Here is a 22,745-nt window from a genome sequence, read left to right on the forward strand (position 1 = left end):
AGGTATAGGGATTTGCACTAGATCTCCAGTGTTTCGACTGTTTTGCATTTTGATTATCCGGTTTTCCCTGAAAACGATTCAGGTGGGGTTGTTTCCCTTCGATTTGTTTTGCTTGGATTAGGCTACAGACAGACAGACAGAGTTTCCTGGGAGACGGAGGAGTCATTTATTTGGTTGACTGATAGCAGTCAACTTGGAAAGACAAGAATGTCTGCCTATATATATATATTTAAACTCAGAAAAAAAATGTCTGTGGAACTTGTTCAGTTTATGTCTCAGTTGTTGAATCTTGTCATGTTCATACAAATATTTACAAATGTTAAATTTGCTGAAAATAAACGCAGTTGACAGGGAGAGGACGTTTATTCTTTTGTTGAGTTTGAATATACATAGCCTCTGTACAGCTATGTAGATATTCCATAAAAAATCTGTAATTTCCAGCTACAATAGTCATTTACAACATCAACAATGTCTACACTGTATTTCTGATCAGTTTGATGTTATTTTAATGGACAAAAAATGTGCTTCTTTCAAAAACAAGGACATATCTAAGTGACCCCAAACGTTTGAACGGTAGTGTATATTAAATAGGGCTATATACTCTTAGCTGAGCACTCAAAAGAAAACAATTAATAATGATAGTAGCTATGATTGTGAGTTCATCACTATACCACCATTACTCAGTCAGAAAACGATGTTCGTGGGTCCAGCTGCCAGTGTCGGTGGAAACACAATAGAAGTAAAGCTTTTAGTTTCCTCTCACGTCCAAAGTTTGACATCCCGCTGCACAAGTGGCCTAGTTAATGAATGAAAGCACCGGGGCTCTGACACGCTGGGTCATTCTGGGGTGTTCTGAGTGCAGTGCTTATAGCAGGAGCCTTAAGCTCCCCTACTCCCAACTGATCGCCAGCTGTTGCCAGACCTGCCTTACGGGAGAAGGAGTGGGGAAAGAAGTGGCGCCGCCCTGGTGGAGGCAGTGGAAATTGTGACTTGTTTCGCTTGCTGTAATAACAACTGGGATTGAATATTCCCTATGGGAGAAGGGTCACCATGGAGTTGTGTTCAGGTGCTTTGATCACACCCACTAACGCTGAGGGATCATTATCCTAAAGCAGCCTGACAGGGCCATTAATAGCACACACACACACACACACCACACACCACACACCACACACCACACACCACACACACACACACACACACACACACACACACACACACACACACACACACACGAGTGAGCACCCATACGTACAGCTGTATTGTAGTTAAGGGGAAAGGGGGTTCATGTGGTTTTTACTCACAACTGTCTTAATCTGAGCCACATCAGATTCTAATAATTACATTTTGGGCATGTCATGACATGAGTCAAGACATTGTGTTCTCCAGGGTTTTTCCAAGTCCATGAGTAAGGATTTTGCACATTGCTCTCACGTTTTTTTTTTTCAGCAGTGGGAAGAGATATATTACAAATCATTGCTTTCTGCTGTTTTCCTACTGCACAGCCATGGTTGATGTACAGATGTTGGATCTTAATTTGATCACTCTTTTGTTCCTTAGAATTATCCTGCACCGCAGGAAATGCAGATGAGTTTTGTCATTTACATAAATTCATAGAAAACCCACACTACCACCCACACTACTATATTGAGAATATTGCACTTTTCATGTAGCCTGCTTTTGGCCAGCTAATAGCCTAACCACTAATCAAGCAACTTCATGGGCAAGACATTAAAATACTGTTGCTGCAGGATTATTTTCCTGTGACAATACATGTCAATAATGAGGGGTAGGGTTAGGATGGGACAAGGCTTGGCCGACCCTCCTAGTACCTGGGTGTCCGGGGCCAGCGTTAGACAACAGAGCAATATCATTTGAATATTCTTAATATTCTAATAATAGCCCTAATCCTTTTCCGATTTCCTTGTTGTGGTTGGTTGGTGGGACAAAGGCCATCAAGGGAAAGCAGCAGCTTGCAAGAGCAACGGCTAGAAAGCAGATTTTTGGTTTAATTTGGAAGGACTAGGCCTAATCCAGACTAAGTCTTTTAAAGCTGCAGTTTCCCATCGGCTGGATTACCGGGTGGTGTCTTTAAACGGATAAGGGGCTGCTTATCACTGCCTCCCTCAACACTTTGGCTGCCTCCCAAATTACACCCTATTTAGTGCACTACTTTTAACCATGGCCCATAGAGCTCTGGTTGAAAGTAGTGCACTATATCGTTAATAGGATATCATTTGGGATGTAAACATTCTAACAGCGACTTTTCAAATATGGTGAGATAGCTACGTAATAGTTTGTTGGCAGTTTTATTTATGCCATCTGACAAGTAATATGAATGATATTCACAATTTTGAGGGTTTTTTTACCTATGAAGTTTAAAGTTATATGGATTTTAATATAAGCACAGTCATGTAAACACAGACACACGCATGCTCACACACAACTAACGCAGTAAGTCAAATCTATTCAATTTTGCAGCAGAATGGCGTGTCCAGCTGTTCTGTTTAAGCTGTATGGTTCGTGCCTTTTATAATACATGATTTAAATAAACAGTGTGAAACAGGAAGTGTCCTGTGGTGTCACGTCTCTCTAACATGGGACAGCAGCATTGGCTGTGTACACTGTGTGTGTGTGCGTGCGTGCATGAGGTGTGTGTGTGATAGCTTGTGTGAGTGAGTGTGCATCACCTGGTAGACGGCTAGTGATGGCTATTCAACAGTCTGATGGCCCGGTAATAGAATCCGTTTTTTAGTCCCTCTGTCTTAGCTCCGATGCACCTGTACTGTCTCAGTCTTTCAGACGGTAGCCGAGTGAACAGTCTGTGGCTTGAGTGACCGAGGTCCTTGATTATCTTCTTCTTTGTTCCTGGCTTTGAGGTTTTGTTGTTCTCCCCTATTTAAAAAAGATGGTACCAGGTGGTGGTGTGTTATTTTACACCGCTAATAAGCACAGCAGTAAGAAAAATCGGTTAAATTTAGCAGCAGAATGGCGTGTCCAGCTGATCTGTTTAAGCCGTACGGTTTACGCCTTTATAATCACATTCAACACATGCACTTAGTTACTCGATTTGACATGACTGCCTGAGTGTTTATGGAAAGGAAAATATGGATTTAAGCCAAATGGGAATGCTTAAATACTTCCATGTCAGAGGCAAACAGGATCAAAAAGGCATTCTGAAATTAGCACATTTGCAGAAAGTTTATCTTGTTATTTCTCTACTTTTACAGCCTACACTAATAAGCACAGCACATCCAGTGAACTATAGCTGCTGTGAAGTTGCTATCGCACAGATCTGGGTGTTATCTAGGAACAAAGACGAGTTGTTTTAAGGAAATGGAGCAGGAATAGGAGTGATAGCAGTCTTCTTCCAATTTAAGCCTGTTTGTCTCACTACCTTGCTAATGAAGTGTTGTTTTTTGGTTGGCTGACTGGCTGTCACACAGTTGCCAAGGGAATTGGCACCAATCTAGCACTTGCCACCTGATGTGTTATTTTAGATGCTCTGAAAGTGCGAAGCCATCATGCATCTCATTAGAGAGGGAGGGAAGGAGGTGCTGGACTGGATCCCTCGTGGGTACAGCCTGAGAGCCTCTGGGTCTTGGGTGAGGAGAGGGTTGGGGTAGAGGGAGGGCAAAGAGGGCGCAAGAGACGGGATAGAAATAGAAGGTGCTCCTGTGTGTGGATACTTGTTTACGGTGTGCCACCATTTCGGTCTCTCTCTCATAAACCACACTGCTAATTAGGTTTGAAGGAAGGGACAATTCTGCGATTCCTCAGCGGCTTTGTCATGGTCTACGTCCAAAATGGCACCCTATTCCCTACATAGCCCTATGGGCACCCGTCAAAAGTATTGCACTATAAAGGGTGCTATTTGGGACGGAACTGCCGTCAGTGCGGGTGATCTACACCCCGGAATAGGTTAAGTTGGGTAATACAGCAACAGTAATTAGAGTTACAATCATTAACATGGGTAGCTAGAACAACAATAAGGATCATGCTATTAGCTATTAGTAATAGGGCCCGAATTAGCCTGGGTACACGCATTACAATACTAGATGCAAATGAGGGGAAAATGTACTGCCAAATAACGAGAGAGAGAGAGACACAGACAGAGAGAGGGAATGTGAAAACATTGTTTTGTAATGCTCATTCTAATGACCTTATTACCGAGTCAGATCGTTGTCTTTTTCATCTCTACTACCTCACCACCATGCCATAGATGTTTTAAGAATGGGATGGTATGAAAGAGGCATTTTCAAAGATTTGTGAAATTGCCCATCAACATAGGGTCAGAGTAGCGCCTCCCGCAGGTGTCAGATCTGTTGCATCTCACAGTGAGCAGGTTAGTACAGGAAGCAATATTTTCAAAGCGTCCCACATGAATGAACGGGGACAGTCGGAGCCCTCTTTTGGCTGGCGTGCTACTCATGTAAAGAGTCTGAGGCCCAATTATTCTACTTGCGATCAAAAAAATAGAACCAGGATACTTCTCTTCCACTTTTTTTCCTCTTTCTTTCTTTGACATTTCCCACCGTAATATCTTCCGATAGGAGCAGGGAAGGATGAAAAAGCATCTATTTTCTGAGTGCCGCTTGATAGTCTCGAATGAAGGAACTCCGAAAGTGTTTTCTTTTTCTGTCAGAAGGACCCTCCAAATGCATTTGTAGCTCTCCCAAGGTTTTCTCTCTCTTTCCTTTAATGTTGTTTAGATCTGCCTTGTAATAAAACAACTTTCCCCCGTGCATGGTACATTAGCTCGCTCTCATGGAGCCTGTCACCTGAGCGAGAAGACATAAAGGAGGCTTTTAGACCATCATGCCTTTGGGTTTTAACAGACTAGATGGCTACACAGCATTGGCATATTTTTCACAGCACACTATTGTAGATGGTCAGGCGCTAGGATGTCTACTTATTCACTGGAATAGCCCACGTACTCTGCCTACTCTCTGTTGTTACTCTCCGGCTGCTCGGTTTTCATTTTACTAGGCCTGCAGTTCAGCTCCACACTATCCTTTTTTCTCTCTCTTCTGCTTAACATTGTAAGTCGTCTTCTGTCGACTTCGCCAGTCGTGGACAAAGGGGAATGTAAAATGATTATATTGTGTGCAGATTCCTACCTCTTTTCAATTAATTAATTCCCAAGATCACAAATAAAAGCACATTTAGATACCTACGGGGTAAACAGAATGTTTCTTCTATCCGCTATAGGATATCAAACTACATCAGCCTGCAGCGAATAAAATTGCCTGTTAATCAGGAAGCCATGAATAAGGATAGGATGAATTACATTATCCTGCCATAGTTAACGCATTGAGACAAAGACTAACTTCAGCCAATCTGCATCAGAATGGATAAACATCAACCCCCAAGATATGTTTTCATCAGATAACCACTGAGAATGTTTGTGTGCAGTGTAAGTGCGCACAAACGCACACACGCGCAATTTCACACACACACAGACAGCTCAGCTGATAAGTCAACAACAATTACGACAAGTTGTTTACACCGGCAGAACAAAAGGGTTTGAGCTTTTCATTTCAAGGAAGTCAAGGTGTGTATTAAAGGCGGGCGAGCGATTTCATTATGTCAAAGCACAGGCAGCAGGCCTATTCAAGCCGTAAACAAGATGCTATCAGGCATGCCAGGGGCATCAGCACACCGTGTCCTGGTGACTCCTGCCTCCCTGCAGCATGGAGACACGGGGTTTGGGAGCACCGGAGAGACGGGCCTTCTGTTGTTGTTTATCAGTGGCCCTGGCTTTCCTCTCTCTCTGTAAAAACCTGTTTGCCCCCAAAAGACAGGGCCTAGTACAAATTAAATCAAGACAGTGCAGGCTAGACTAATCCCTGTGTGTATCAGCGGTTTGAAATCCCCCCCCCTACCCCCCCCCTTGAATTAGTGGGTCAAACCCGCTGCATCTGGCCCGCTCTCGGCCCTGGCCGCGCTCTCAAGCTGCTCCGCTGCTCACCGCTCCCTGACTGGAGATGACAGCAGGCCCCTGCTGAACCCCCACCCCACCACTGAGAGTGTGTGTGTTGGTTGTGTATGTGTGTTCTTCTATGTGTGTGTATGTTTCTCTCGAAGTGCACGCATGCTCCTATGTATATATTTGCACTCCTATAGCCATGTTATTGGGCAACATTGGCAGACTCCTCTATTCTATCACTTACATTCATTAGCTTCCCCGGGGGGAAAAAATGACATTTGCTTATTGAAATAAGGTGGTTGAACTAAAACAAACATGACAGTGTGAACTACATTCACCGTCGAGTTGTGAGAGATAGAATGTTGTTGGTATGACTATGATGACCCGATGGCCCCTGTTGACCAAGCTGCTACTCCTGGCTGTACATATGTGTGACGTGCTTGAGGTGGTAACGTGGCTCCCATCAATCCCACCGCTAGCTGACAGCTGCCTAGAAAGACCAATACAAGAAATTAGGACCGGATGTGCCCCGTCGGCAACAGGGGGACTCAAAGCTAACTAGGGCCTTCCATTACTGGATGGGAGCCGTGATTGGAGCAGCCTTGCTGTGGTTAGCAGCCACCGATACATGCCCATCTGTCTATTAACCCCCCCCCCCCCCCTCCTCCCCATCTATGTTTCACCAGTTAGTGAGCCTGCCCTATCATATCCACCATTCACCCAGTGCTTTGAGCACATATATTGGCTTTCACTTCTGTGACACGAAAGAGCATCCGTAGTGGTGTGGTACAGCTAGTGTGTGTGTGTGTGTTTTCTTTGGAATGGGAGTGAGTGAGTGAATGGGAACTGTGTACTGTAGGTGTAGACGTGTGTGTGAAGCTCTTAGCACCTGCACACATGCCTTAGATCAAGTCCAACCCCACCACCCCTCCTGTCAGAGTGGCCAGCCCAAGCCCATTGTGTAAATGTGGTTTGTTTAAGTGAGTATTCAGGGCTAGAAGGATTAATAAGCACTGATGAACTTCCTCCTGTATCCAAATCAGCCGCAACCTCTAGAGGCAGAGAGAGTGTGTTTGTATGTGGACTGTTACTCCCTTAGCCAGTGTGTGTGTGACTCATCGTTCAGCAAGTGTCAGATTAACGTATGTCAATAACGAGACCCACTCAATCCATCTCAGAGTGAGTGCATCCGCTCGCCGAGCCCCAGTCTGTAATGAGCTGCCGCAAATCTTAAAGGCGCTGCATGGTCAATCCGACGTCTGCCATACATCATTTCCCGTGATGCAGCCTCCGACAGAAGTCTGAGCAAACATACTTTTTGCGCTTCGCAGAGCAGCGAAGAGCCGTTGTGAAGGAAGTTGTTTGTGTTGATACAGAACCTCCCACCATCACCTACCGCATTGTTTAAAAAAAATTAGAGACTTTCGACGATGCGGTACAGAGCTCAGTTTGGCCTCTGTGTGCCTCCGGAGGCTCCGCAATTGCGTGGAACCATCCATACGGTGCTTCAGACCACATTTTCGGATCAAGCATGAATTGGCTTTTAATCCAACAAAAATGTCTGGAAAGATACCTTGTCAGTCTGACGAGGACGGGAGAGCAAGTGAGAGAGATGGAGGGGGAGGGGAGGGGTGGGGGGTGGAATCTGAAGAGACAACTGAACATAGCAGTCGCCTGCCTGCTAGATATTTTTTTTTGGGGGGGGGGTATAGCCCCCCGATGAACCATTTCATTACTTCACTTTGTTGTGTCAAGCGATCACAACAATGTTCACTGTCTTGGATTGATAGCTCTCCCTACGCCAGATAGGACCCGGAGACGTCGAATGTTATGTCATAGGGAAGTATTTATCCTATAATTAAATAATGTACACATTCAATTTTTGGATCGTTTGCAATCCTGTGGCACAGCTGTACTGTGAATCGTATTACTATACTGTACTTACCGTGAAACCTAAATCACTGAACACAACAGGCACTTATTAGAGACAGGCAACTATTTTCTTAATGCACACAGCTTTTGCTCATTTGCGTAGTTAATTGTTTAATTCCAGCATTCACTTCCAGCATTTTTATCAATTTCTTCATTTAATTTACAAACTGTCTCACATTTATAAACTTTTCCTTGGCAGAATAATTATTCTCCTCTTCGACTGTGCATTTTCAGCAGTTCTTACTTCCACCACTAGAGGGCAATCTGACGATTTATAGGGGTCTGTCACATCCTGATCTTAGAGAGCCTTTTTATGTTTCTACTTGGTTTGGTCAGGGTGTGATTTGGGGTTGTCATTCTATGTTCTTTATTTCTATGATTTGTGATTCTATGTGTTGGCCGGGTATGGTTCTCAATCAGGGACAGCTGTCTATCGTTGTCTCTTAATCATACTTAGGCAGCCTGTTTTGCCACTTTAGGTTGTGGGATGTTGTTTTTTGTTAGCTCTGTGTAGCCTATGAAACGTGACTTTCGTTATTCTTTTTTTGTTTTGTCTGGTGTTCGTATTTAATAAAGAAGCATGAACAAGTACCAAGCTGCACCTTGGTCTCATCCTTCCGATGAGCGTTACAGAACATACTACCACAAACGGACCAAGCAGCGTGGTAAGGAGGACTGGACATGGGAGGACATCCTGGACGGCAAAGGATCTTGGACATGGGAGGAGATCCTGGCGGGGAAGGATTGCCTCCAATGGGAACAGGTGGAAGCAGCTAGGAAGGCGGAGGCAGCTAGAAAGGGGGCCCAGCGTTACGAGGGGACACGGCTAGCACGGAAGCCAGAGAAAAAACATTTGGGGGGCACACGAGGAGATTGGCTGAGTCAGGTTGGAGACCTGAGCCAACTCCTTGTGCTTACCGCGGAGACAGTGTGACTAGTCAGGCCCCATGTTATGTGGCTCTGCGCAGTGTGTCTCCAGTGCGCACTCATAGCCCGGTGCGCTATATTCCAGCTCCGCGCATCGGCCGGGCTAGAGTGGGCATCCAGCCAGGACGGATGGTGCCGACTCAGCGCATCTGGCCTCCAGTGCGTCTCTTCGGTCCAGGATATCCTGCGCCGGCTCTGCGCACTGTGTCCCCGGTGCGTGTCCACAGCCCAGTACATCCTGTGCCAGCACCCCGCAGTTGCCGGGCTAGGGTGAGCATCCAGCCAGCACGGGTTGTGCCAGCTCTGCTCTCCAGACCTCCAGTGCGCCTCCTCGGCCCAGTATATCCTGCACCGTCTCTACGCACAGTGTCTCCGGCGCTCACTCACAGCCCAGTACGTCCTGTGCCAACGCCCCGCAGTTGCCGGGCTAGGGTGAGCATCCAGCCAGGACGGGTTGTGCCAGCTCTGCTCTCCAGACCTCCAGTGCGTCTCCACGGTCCAGTGATGATCCATGGCACGAAGCCTCCAGTGATGATCCATAGCACGAAGCCTCCAGTGATGATCCATGGCACGAAGCCTCCAGTGATGATCCATGGCACGAAGCCTCCAGTGATGATCCAAGGCACGAAGCCTCCAGTGATGATCCAAGGCACGAAGCCTCCAGTGATGATCCATGGCACAAAGCCTCCAGTGATGATCCATGGCACGAAGCCTCCAGTGATGATCCATGGCACGGAGCCTCGGGTCCCCGCACCAGAGGCGCCGCAAAAGTGTGGTGAGCCAGAGGTGGAGCGGTGTCTACGTCCCGCACCAGAGCCGCCAACGCGGATAGATGCCCACCCAGACCCTCCCCTATAGGTTCAGGTTTTGCGTCCGGAGTCCGCACCTTTAGGGGGGGCGTTTGTCACGCCCTGACCTTAGGGAGCCTTTTTATGTCTCTATTTGGTTTGGTCAGGGTGTGATTTGGGGTAGGCATTCTATGTTCTTTATTTCTATGATTTGTGATTCTATGTTTTGGCCGCGTATGGTTCTCAATCAGGGACAGCTGTCTATCGTTGTCTCTGTATCATACTTAGGCAGCCTGTTTTGCCACTTTAGGTTGTGGGATGTTGTTTTTTGTTAGCTCTGCGTAGCCTATGAAACGTGTCGTTCGTTGTTCTCTTTTGTTTTGTTTGGTGTTCGTATTTAATAAAGAAGCATGAACACGTATCACGCTGCACCTTGGTCTCATCCTTCCGACGAGCGTTACAGGGTCTGTACTTACGAAGTTGTTGGCTGTTTTCATTCTTGCCAGTTAGCCAGCAGTTCTCAGCTGTTAGCAGCCAATGGCTAGCAGTTTCTTACAGGTGATAAAAAGTGGTGATTAACATATATTTTTTTAGTCATTACTGAATTATTTCATGTAACAAATCAAACAATGAAACTTGTAAATGATTCATGCTAACCTCATAAACATTTAATTTAGTCCCGATGTTTATTTGATGAAATAGTGATGTTATATATATGCAGGCCTCAACCACTACCCTGAGAGCACTTGATTCAGTGTATCTTGCAGCCCTCAGGTTCATTACAAATCAGAAACGTCTAACACATCATCGTGATCTCTACAGCGCTGTTGGCTGGTCGTCATTGACCTTGCGTAGGCTTAAACACTGGTATACACTGATTTATAAGGCCATATTGGGTAAAATGCCATTTTATCTCTGTTCATTTTTAGTCAGGTCAGTAAATAAATATCAATTACGGTCCCATTCTCATTTGCTTCTAACAGTACCAAAAAATTAGAACAGGTCATGGTATAAATAGTTTTAGTTACTTAGCTCCGTGGTCCTGGAATTCTCTCCTGAACATTTTAAAATTTGATGATCCAGTGGAGTTTAAACACTTGATTGATGTATATATCATATAAAAGTGTAATTGTTTTTAGAACAGCTGTTTTTAGTCCAGACGTTCTGGGTTTTTTTTTAACGTAAAATGTTTTGTTGTCCTGTATGTGTGTTTATAGTTTTGTTTAATGTTGTGTTAGTGTATGTAAGTTGTTTTGTCTGAAACGTTGTTCCCCCTGCTGCTAATGGACCAGGTCTCTCTTGGAAAAGAGATGTTATCTCAATGAGAAAAACCTGTATAAATAACCTTACTATATGTGCTGTTGCATGGCTATTTAAATGGACAAGAGGCTATTTTTATATATTTTTCATAATTATATTTGACACTTGGCGTTTCATTGAAGTTTTACGGTAGTATTCTGTATTAGTACAACTGTATCCTACAATAGGTATTTTTCTACTCTACTGTATATTTACATTAGAGTGTAAATGAGCACAGTTTGAATGTCTTCTCACTGTGTTAATCATGAAAGCTCAGCCTACTTCCAGTGCCACTTTTAAGTATGTAGGATTATTAGACCTAAGAATGTGGGAGATACTGCAAAGGGGCTCCTATTGGAGACTTGGGATTAGTGACAGGGACGTAATGTTCACCAGGAGCGGTGGGAAAGATAAGAACATTAAATTACAGTCTCCCCTCTCCCCTTTTACACTGGTGAACAGAGAAAATCCACGATTGAGATGAAGCCCGCCGAAATCCTCACTAGGTTAGCTAAATTGGTAAGTAACCACACCAGTTTCACGCCTACCACCGGAAGAATGAAAAACTGAGGAAATCTGCGTGGGTTCGTCATTCTGATTAGATGTTCCGACTTCCTTTGAATGATCATTCTGGAATTCCAGTGCCTGTTCAGGGAATTTCGACGCAAATGGCCACCTGTCCCAGTTGACATCCAGCAGACTTTCCCAGTTCGGGATGAGGGTGTGAAAAGTATCTTTTTCTTCTTCTTTTTTTATCCTGACATCCAAATTAAGGAAAATCCCCTGGGACTGCCTCAGGGGAAGTTCCTGCCATGTGGGTTTGATCAGGTTTCGCAGGCTTAAGAGAAAAGTAAGCCTATTTATCCCTTTGAAAAAGCTAGTATGTGATAGCCAAGAGTTTCTCCCTCCCCTTTTAAGTTTGTAAAACCCCAAATCTTAATCTTGACGCATTCCTTCAGGATTTCACTCAAAGCAGACGGGCAGATAGATAGCTTTAAAAAAAAACGCGACATACACACCGACATACACAAACAGGCACACACATATCGTCATGACACACACGACACACACAGTTGTGAGATGTGACCACAGTTCCCCATACTCCCTTCTCTCTATGTCAGTGGCGTGAATCTACTGAGCGGGATGTTACACTGATAGCCTGCTACTCTCAGTGGATACATTGTCTCTGTCTCATTTGCATTTTACCACAAAGGTAGATACACTGACAAAGCACAACACAGGTGCTATTCCGCTCCTCTCCGACTCTCTCTGACTGACACTTAGAAACAGGGGGTGCGGTGGGCTAGAACAATGCTTCTCTCTAGTAAGACAACAACAACAAGACCCGGGCTAAAACCAACCCTCTCAGCCCCGTCCTCCAGAATGCAGCAACAGACATCTGGACGTGGGCCTATTATTTAAAATATTTTAATCACACGGAAAAAGGAGGGAGAGTAGCGTTAACGTTTGACGACCTCATGAATTATGAATGCTGTTAATGTATAATTAGTCACATCTCCTCTCACTCGCACACAAATGGAGCCGAAGGAGACGATGCCTATAAGGCCTGACTGGGATGTTATATCCTGGGATTGGCTACGGAGGCTATTACATTATTGCTGGTTCAAAACTCAAGGGCATGAGAGCCGCCTCCTCTCTCGCTCTTTGTAACTACAGGTGCCAAGGCAGGAAAAAGGTACTCAAAAAGTATCCACACACCGTTTTCTTTTCCTCCGTTTATTAAAACAAGCAGATGGCAATTGTTTATGAACAGAATGGGCAACTATTTCCGTTTCACACGGGAAGGCCGAGAGAAAAGAGACTGAACGAGAGATAGACTGGAATCAGGAAGTAGGAGCATTGTGTTGACATTTGTGTTTCCTCCCTCGGCGGACGGGTTGTTTAGACGGGCTCAAACAGTGCCGACGACACCAACACGTGGTCAAGGGCAGTCGTGTGATAGCGTTTGATTCACTCTGTCTGCTATTAATGTTTCTGTGATTGTGTCCCAAATGGCAACCTATACCCTGCATGGTACATAACTTATGGCCAGAGCCCTATGGGCCCAGGTCAAATGTAGTGCACTATGTAGGGAATAGAGTGCCGTTTGTGAACATAGTAGCACAACCACAGTGCCTGCAGACACTAAGAATGGGGAAAATGCATTTCTTAGTTCTGCTTTCAGAAAGCCGTTACTACATTCACTACTCGCAAAAAGTCACTCACTTTCGTAATAAGTTTGATTCCAAATTGGGGCAAATTGAGTTTGGGGGCTGAAATGACAGGTGATGAAGTGAAATGATGCCGAGAACATTACACGTGCCCACTTGTGACGATGGATCTGCCGTAATTAGAGTTTGTAGGGTGCCGATTGATATTAAATGGTACTCCCTCGTATTCATCATGAGGAGGGCTACAGAAATGGAATGTGCAGTCTCATCTACTAGTTCCATTGTGTGGTACCTTAGGCGCTTTTTCACCCCTGTTTACTCGTTGAGCCTCCTGGCTGGGAAAAGGGACATCTATAATCTAGCAGATGTAGAGGATCTATAGGACATTCTATAGGTGTGTGTGTTGGGAAATAGGAGGAGAGTGGTGAATGTGGGGATATTGTCAACCCCATACAGGCTAGCTGAGCATTTCTACCCTCTCCCGTTGGTAAATGCTGCATAAATCCCAATGCTAGCAGGTACTGTGCTGATCTGGTGTGCTGTCATGGGTAGAGCCACACAGCGCGAAGCGGGTTATACAGTGGCAGGTCTGGTGTGGCGGCCGAAGTTAGCAGTAGCAGTTGTGGCAGGGGCACCAGCACAGGCGTGCAAATCAGAGTTTGTCAGAGCAGCATTTTTTGGAAAGAGAGAAAGATGTGCGTGACAGAGAGAGTGTGAGAGGCTTATGGGTGAGCGTTTCTACTCGCGATCGGAATGTGCAAGAGCGGGGTGTGCGATGATAGGACACACACACACACACACACACACACACACACACACACACACACACACACACACACACACACACACAGCATCGCCTCTGCAGCTTCACTGAAACATTATACAAGGAGGAATACATACGTGTGTAAACAGCTGCTTCTTCAGACACTAAGCTCTCCTCCTGCCCCCCTCCCTCTCGCTCACTGAGCCCAACTATCTGACCCCTTCCTGGGGAAGAGTATAGAAACAACATGGCTCATTATGGGTAACATTTCCTTCCCAGGAGTCAAGGGACCGTATGAGTAAGCCCAGCTATAAGATGACTTCAAGACTGCAAACAGAGTGTGAAAGACCAAATCAGGCATGAAAATTCAGTCTGTTTTAATCGTGGGACTTTGTGTTTTTTTTACGATGTTGATGATATTGTGGACTATTTTCATATTTTGTAGATTACAGAGGGAATGGTGTAGCCAGAGGCTTTGTGGCTCACTTAATTGATGCAGCCTCAGCTGAGTGTTTCTGCAGAACAACTTGACACGATTAGAGGCCTGCATCAACAACGGGCATTGAGCGTTCCTCTTTCCAGACCTTATTTTCGATAATTAATCATTTGAGTTTTAAGCGTTAGTCATTTGCTATTTTTTTGCATCCCTCCTCTGTAATTGCAAGTTGAATTGTATTGGTTGATATATCGGGCCTCGGCGGAGATTTTTTTTTTAAGAAAGCAAAATTGTGCCGTTGTGTCAAGATTCTTCCTCTATTTTTTTTTATTCTATTTCCCCGACAACTCCAGAACTTGCCTGGTGCTTGTGTCTGCTCCCAACCCGTCCTCTCCTACACACACACAAACAATCACACACTGGGTGCCCCTCTCCACTCCCATATACAATGAATACCTATTGTCACGCTAGGTAGGAAGGTAAATCAAATCTCATGGCAGAGACTAAGCGAGGAGATTGCTTTTCCTCTCTCTGCTGTGGCAGAAAGAATGTCACCGAGGAGGATCCCACTAGTGCCAATTTCATGGGAGAAAAAGAGGGAGGAAGAGAGAAGGGGAAAGGGGAGGCCTTAAGGCTGGGGCTAGAGGGTGAGTAGAAAGAGAAGTCTCACCTATCTCTCCCCTCCCTTGTTACCCTCCCTCGTTCACCACTTTCATTCAACCCATCGTCTTTTATACTCCCGTAAATGCTTTAACCCTCCTCTCCTCTCCTCCTCTTCTCCAGATGAAACGGAACAATAATTATAGGGATAGAGTGACTCTGGCTGTCAAACTGGGGCCACTCAGATCACAACAACACATTGTCCAACTTGATTAAGTAGCCATTTGCGGTGGCCTAGCGATAGTTAAGAAAGTCTCTCCTCGTCCTCCATCGGCCTGAAACTCGATCTCAGCGCAAGAAATATCGACATTTCCTCCTCCGCTTTTTAAAGTTGGTCAGATAGATAAAGGCGGAGGGCGGAGGGCATTTCTTTACAGGAAGCCGCCCTGCTAATTTATCTGGCCGTATTCTCCCTCAGAAAAGCCCTCTCCAGAATGCCTCCTCATGAACGCAATAGGCAAGTTTGTGCCCTTTTCTGATTTGTGTTTGCTCATTGCCATTGACTATGTGATAATAGAGAAAATGTGCTCACTTTATTGCTGCTCTGATTTTACTGATGACTAGAGTCCCTTGGCGGAACACATGTCCATTGAAGCTACTCTACTGTACAGTTGAATGGCAGGTCAAATCATTATAAGGGCAGAAAACCTAGATGAATATAAGGGGGCATTAGGGTATCTTTAAGGGATTACAATAGGATGACCTGTGGTGAATACGGAGCAGTGCATTTGGGGAAATGCAGTCCTGATGACGTAGCCCAGTGTGTAGACTACTAAAGCACTATAGTGCTTAAGCATCATCCCTCCCACCATCGCTACTCCCAGGGTGACTGACTACACTCAACGCTGAGCTTACTATTCCAAACCAATTACAGGGCTTGAGCCAAAGTGAGATTCATCAGGAAATGTATACTAAGTTTTCCCCTTGTTACTCCCGCCATGCACATTCATTAGCCGCTCACTGAATGCCCGGGCTAGATGGAAATCCTGGCCATAGAAATATAATAAATGAATTATATTTCTGTGATCCAGGCATTATAATGAGTGCTCACTGGGACCAAAGTGGAGCACAGGTGGCACGCTCCACCCCCAAAAAAACACGATACAATATATGTCTATGTACATTGTATACACATCCAACCACAAAATAACTATCAACAATAATTACAGATGAGTTAAGGGCGGCTAATAAAATGTTAATTAAAATAGCTTTTAAATGATGATCTTTACAAATGATCTCCTTGATAACAATGAGTTAAGATTGAAATTTGTGAGATGACGGTGCAATCAGGAGGCCGCCTGCCCCGCCGCCTTCGCTAATTACAATATTATCTTGTCACGGATGTAATTAGCCGGTGTGGAGGTGAGACGACAAAACAATGGCCTTATTTGGTCAGTGATTGAGGTATTTTGGCGGGCCTAGTCTACTGGAGAGAGGGGGTGGAGGAAACAACATATTTCAACCACAATAACAACTGACTTATATTGCTGGGGGAACACGATATTTCAACCACAATGTGTCAACATTTTGACATTTAACCATTGCAGTATAGCTGATATATTAGTATGTAAGTTGTTGGGGGGAACGTGATATTTCAAAAATACGTACTACTTCTTTAACCTATAGTACAGTACATTGCTAAAGCTGGTGAGTTTCGGCTTGCAAGTTCCTCAGGGAACAATGCTAGCGCTGATGACATTATTATATTGTTGAACGCATTGCGTTTGTCCTTGAAGCTAGGAGAGAAAATGGCAGGGCTACTAAAGAGTAAAACAAACACAGACATGCATTTCCCTAGCATTAATAAACAGTAAGCACACACGGATGAGGGGCCCCTGTGTTGATGGTCAGCATAGCAAATGTGTTGTTGGCTACTCTCACCGCCTGGGTGCAGCCCATCAGGAAGTCCTGAATCCTGGACTTCCTGATGTGCCGCCTCCAGGCGTGAGGGTAGGCAACAACACATCTGCCACGCTGTCCATCAACACAGGGGCCCCTCAGGGGTGTGTGCTTAGTCCCCTCCTATACACCCTGTTTACCCATGACTACCGCGCAAGACTCCAATACCATCATCAAGTTTGCCGACGACACAACAGTACAACATCTCCCTCAACAACAACCAGATAAAGAAGCTAATCGTGGACTACAGGAAACGGAGTGGCGAGCATGCCCCAATCCACATCCCTGGGGCTGTAGTGGAGTGGGTCGAGAGTTTCAAGTTCTTCGGTGTTCACATCACCAAGGAATTAATAACATGTTCCACACACCCACACAGTTGTGAAGAGGGCACGACAGCACCGCTTCTCCCTCAAGAGAGGCATGGCCCCTCAGATCCTTAAAAAGTTTGACAGCTGCACCATGGAGAATTCTTGATTGGCTGCATCAACGCTTGGTACAGCAACTGCAAGGCACCCGACAACAAGGCGCTACAGAGGGTGATGAGTACGACCCAGTACATCGCTGGGCCCAAGCTCCTTGTCATCCAGGACCTCTAAACCAGGCTAGGAAGGCAGAAAAAATTACCAAAGACTTTTTGCCACCCAAGCCATTGAGTGTTCTCTCTGCTACCGCACAGCAAGCAGTACCAGTGCACCAATTCTGAAACCAACAGGACCCTAAACAGCTTCTACCCCCAAGCCATAAGAGTGCTAAATAGCAAATCAAATGGCTACCCTCTGCTGCTACTGTCTATTACCTATCCTGTTGCCTAGTCACTTTAACTATACCTTTAACTCTGCATAGTTGAAAAAGTACCCGTAAGTAAGCATTTCACTGTTTTAAAATGTTGTTCCATTGTTTCAAAGACCATAGCAGGGTGCTATTTGCCAGAGGTTAACACTACTCTGGAAGGCCGCATCAAGTCCGCATCGACCTGGTCTCAAAGCAAAACTGAATTATATTTGACCAAAATCCACACCACTTCATTTAGAAAGATATGTTACATATAGTTACATTAGGCCTACCGATGTAATACAGTGCCAGTTGCAAAAGTATTCATCCCCCTTGGCGTTTTTACTATTTGTTGCATTCTATCCTGTAATTTAAATGTATTTTTCTTTGGATTTCATGTAAAGGACATGCACAAAATAGTCCAAATTTAAGTGGGTGTAGCAAAAAAAAATTGTTCCTACCTCGCGTAAAACGGAAAGCGGAAAAAAATGAAATACTGCTTAGGAGCTAGAAGCAGAGCTTCCATATCAGCCGGTGCCATCTTACAAAAAAGTAACTCACTGTCCTATGTTACATTTGGTATGTTTACATATCATACTAAAGCAGTCAAATGTAATACTTTATATGTCATACTAAACGGGTCAAATAATGTAACCTAACATACTAATCATACTATATCATACTAATTGAACTGGCGCAGATTTTAGTTAAATATAATACATTTTGCTCTTAGACCAGGCTCAGCCTGCCTCCTTGCTCTTGTGTAGTGCAAATCAACATACAAGAACACAAGGGCAAGTGTTGCATCTTCATTCCTGTCCTCTGCCTCTCGTTCCCCTCTCTCTCACACACTCTTGCCTTTTTAATGAGGGTTGGGGGGTTGTTTCATAGGGTGTTTAAGTCAGAATGTCTCAATAAAAAGCATCAAAAGCCTCTCTCTCCATCTCCCTTTTACATTGTGGTTTTGCATTATGGTTTCTGCCTCAACCTACACAGGTTGGAATAAATAGGGTGGGTATTGAGGAAGGGTTTCACTGTTCAAAAAAGCCAACCCCATCACCAGCAAACAAGCTACATTTTGTCACCCTGCCTCACTTCCTCACCGTCGCACACGGCTCCCCACTCCCCTGAACAGCAGGACCGAGCTGGCAAATATTGTCCCTCATTTGATAATCAGTGAGTTCGTGCCACCGCCTGCATTAACGCCTCTTATCACAGGGGTGACTCTTTTGTCAGAGGTAACACTTCATCACCGGACGTGAGCCATTGACTATCCCCCTATCCCTTATCCTTTATCTGAGATAGCATATCATGAGTCTATGAGAGTGGAATTTAAGAGGAGTGATGTCCTTTTCTCCCTCTTCCCACAGGAAAACACCTTCATCAAAGTATGTTGAAAGGGTCGGATCATGGAGTTTTCATGGGCAGACTGGGGAAGTCCTTTGAGAGGGCCTTTGATACCCTCTTGACATGTTATCTGGGTGTGGAGTGGATGTTGGCCAGGCACAAGGGACTACCTGTTCAATGTCCCCTCTCTCCCCTGTCACTCTCCTGTCTAACTTACTATAACAGTCTTTCTATAAATGTTGGGGGATTTTATTTTTTACATTGAATACAGGATGCCTTTGACTGAGTAGATGCTCACCAGACACGAGGGGACGTCTCAATGGACCTTCTCTCCCCTGTCCAAGAATGATGCACAATGCCTTTGAACTATGCGGGTCAGAGATCCATCGTATGCAGATTCCTCCGTGCTTGCTTTTAATCTGCAATTGCTAAAAGTTACGAATTCCCCCTGGTACGCTCTCAATTTCTTCTTCTCCTCTTACACGTATTTATAGATTCAGATCCACTCAAAAAGGTTGAGGAGAAAAGAGAGAGATTTGGAGAGGAGAAAAGGGAAAACTTTTCTTCCTTCTCTCCGTCATTTTATCTCTCTGCATGACGCACTGTCATCCCTAATGATCACATTTTTATGACTTTGGTCTGATGTAGGGATGTAGAGGACTGAGGGAGGGATGGAGGAGTGTCTCTGCTCACTGCAGCACTCTCCTTAGTTCTCTCAGTTACTAGCCGGCCCTCTCTCTCTCCTTGTCTCCGTGTAGGTCCTTTGAAAGCTGAGGCTCGCTCACTTTGTGTAAAATAAAATTTCTATTGAAAGGCAATTACCGTTGAAACATTTTTTGGTTCCCTCCGAAATTAAATGCATCTCTTCTGTTTTTTGCTCTACTTTCCTCCCCCTCTTCTCCCTCCTCCCCCCAATCTTCTGTTACAGACGGATAATTATATCGACTCCAGCTATGTGAACAGCCGAGCACATCTTATCAAAAGGTATGTCTTGATTAGGCAATTTGATATTTTCCGCTATCACCCGTTGTGATCCGTAATTGTCTGATGCTATGGGCTGCAAATGCATGAGTGTGCATGTTGTGAAAACCAGTGTTTGTTCTGTGTATTCACTACAAATTCACAATCTAATTTGGAATTAGACTCTAAAATGATCCCTATTAGGTACATTTTTCAAGTCTGTATCTTCAAAGCACATTTTTTAACATTATCATGAATAATTCCATCCATTCCCATAAAATAAAATCAAGACACGTTGAGCAATACAACGACTTACACATCATGAATAAGATTAAAGAAATCAAATAGAATTTGGGCCGGGAACATAATTTCAATATTGCAAGAGGTTCGTGGCACAATTGGATCTCAGTGTGTAAAAAAAATACATCAGCTCAATGCTTAATTCATTAATTAGTTCATTTGAGTTGCCCATTTTGAGAACATTGAGCAGAGCATAAAGGTTATCTTTGTGAGGCATAAAGGTTATCTTTGTGAGGTATGGGACTAATGGTGCATTCCTGAGTCCACCTGAAGCAGGATATAAGGTGAGCTCGTGGTTCCGGCGGGTTAGTGTAGACAACTCCTAATAACGCCCTGCAGCATTTTTTCTTTTTTTTTGCGGCCAGGCCTATAATTTCTCACTTTTTACCTGCAGCTCCGGAACATTCCAACCTCCCTTTGTTTGAGGCCGTCCCCGGCTATTTGAAAAGCCATTATGGCAATTTTCCTCCCCAAAAAGTCCCTATGTTTATGTAAACAAAGCACATTTAAGCGAGGGGCCTCTGCAGCACACTACAAAGCTATCCCCTAGGAGCCTGTGGGCCTGTTGTCTGGGACAGGTGCAATTACACTGATAACATCAGAGAGAGGTAAAGCCAGTATTACCGTCACTGCAGTACCTCTCTCCCCCTTTCCCAGGCAAGCCTCTCAAAGGAAAGCTGGGAACTGCTGTTGCTACGGTTTCTTTTCTTTTTGTCCTTTCTCTTTCCTTCTCTTATATTTTTTTCTTTTCTCCTTTCTCCTCTCTTCTCCTACGTGAGGTTCTTGATGTATACATTCGCCTCCTCCCTCAATAGCAGTCTTGTTTGTATAGCACAATTTGTTCCAGTGGGGTGGCAATCAAATGAACGGAAATCATGCATACACTATGAAGCTGTTGATTGCCAGCCTCTATTGACTTTAAGCCCCAAACAAGACAGATTCAATCTGTGCACATACGTACATGCTCATAGCATTTTCTATATTCCTTTCCTTCCCGGAATGCTTGATTTATTATCTGATTGTTGAACAGTAGAGTGTAATTGCATGACGTGTTAAAGGCCCACTCTGTTATTTGAAAAACAACACAACGGCAGCCCCAACACTTGGTTTGCTATAAAGCTGAGGGACAGGGCTCATGAGGCATTTACATCTGATATTCTTAATTAATCAATGGGTATATAATTACATACATTGAAATGATAAAAAAACAGAATGTAAATATCCAGACAGGCCCTTTATAGCCACAACGGTTCACCCTAGAGATGCCCTTGAAGTCAGTGCATCGTCATCCACATGGTCCCTTTTAGAAACAGACTAAAACAGCCTGCAGCCTCTTTGCTCCACTATCAGCAGAGTTTGAAAATGGCCTCTTAATCCCAAAAATCTCCAACAGAGTTAATCTGTGCCTCCACCACCACAACCCTCCGATTTACTGCAGAAGTAGCACGGTTCTGTTCCCTCCAGAAATAAAATGTGGAACACCGTGAAGTCGTGTCCTTCTGGACAGCTGAGGCCAGAGTTAAGTCGTCCTGAAGATTCCCATTATCCCTCTCCTCGTCTCGAGAAATGTGTGAGAGAGAGAAGGATGTGGAGAGACACGCATGTTCGAGAGTCAAGGAAGAGATAGTGAAAGAGAGACAATATGAAGAAAATGTTTTTTTGATTTAAAAAAAAATAGAACTAAGAAAGAAAGAGTGAAAAAGAGACGGACACAGGAGAGAAATGGATCGAGGGAGAGACGTGATGAAGGAGAGAGGAGAGAATCTGATAGAAGTTGATGTGACAGTAAATCAACATTCTCTCCTTTCTCATCCCCCTCTCCCTCCCTCCGTCCCTCTGTAGCACATCAACATTCAAGGACCTGGAGGGCAATAGTCTGAAGGACAGCGGGCACGAAGAGAGCGACCAGACGGACAGTGAGCACGACGTCCAGAGAGGCCACTACATAGACACGGCTGTCAACGACGTGCTCAATATGACCGTACCCCCCAACGTCTGCCAGCTGCCTGACCAAGGTAGGAGAAAAGGTTTGTGGAAAGCTTTTTTGTGTTACTCATCATTCATCCCTTAGTGTTAGATTTTGAAATACCCCATCAGATACTTGGTAAAATCTTGTGTATGTAAAACGAAGCTTGTGTGTTGCTGTTTACACCTCCAACTAGAGCAGCTTTAGAAGTCCATTATACCCACTCCTACATAAGGCCTCAGACATAAGGCCTGTGTGTGTGTATAGAATTTGAATTAATTCTATTCCTGGGTGTGTATTTGTGTGTTTACATCAAGCAGAACACATTTACCGGTAGCATTGTGCCCACTCTCAGATAAGGCCCCTCAGATCTGTTGATTGTGAATAACACCTTAGTACATTCCCTTTGAAGTCCCGGTGCTAACTCCACTAAGGCTGCTAATGTAGAGGGATCCCTCCCTGTCAAGGCTACCCTTTATATGATGCTCTGGTAACATTATTGACTGATTGTAGGCCTAGCCATGTCTGTCTGGTAGTATTTGGTGGCAGCCAACTTCTGATGCGCTTGAATGGCTGACAAAGGTGGGTTGAAATCTA

General features: G+C 44.6%; 1 protein-coding gene across 6 annotated transcripts in view; it reads left to right on the forward strand.

Annotated features, from left to right (window-relative positions):
• LOC129828027 (protocadherin-19-like) overlaps positions 1 to 22,745 on the forward strand; it is a 76,090-nt gene that overhangs the window by 24,067 nt on the left and 29,278 nt on the right. For 3 of the 6 annotated variants that reach the window (XM_055889431.1, XM_055889435.1, XM_055889433.1), the window contains exons 3-4: positions 19,851 to 19,906; positions 22,025 to 22,209. In XM_055889431.1, the coding sequence (XP_055745406.1) occupies positions 19,851 to 19,906; positions 22,025 to 22,209 (241 nt within the window). The remainder of the gene's footprint in view (positions 1 to 19,850; positions 19,907 to 22,024; positions 22,210 to 22,745) is intronic. The other 3 variants (XM_055889432.1, XM_055889434.1, XM_055889436.1) reach the window with 1 other exon arrangement.

The sequence above is a fragment of the Salvelinus fontinalis genome, chromosome 29, assembly GCF_029448725.1.
Source record: "Salvelinus fontinalis isolate EN_2023a chromosome 29, ASM2944872v1, whole genome shotgun sequence".
NCBI lineage: Eukaryota > Metazoa > Chordata > Actinopteri > Salmoniformes > Salmonidae > Salvelinus > Salvelinus fontinalis.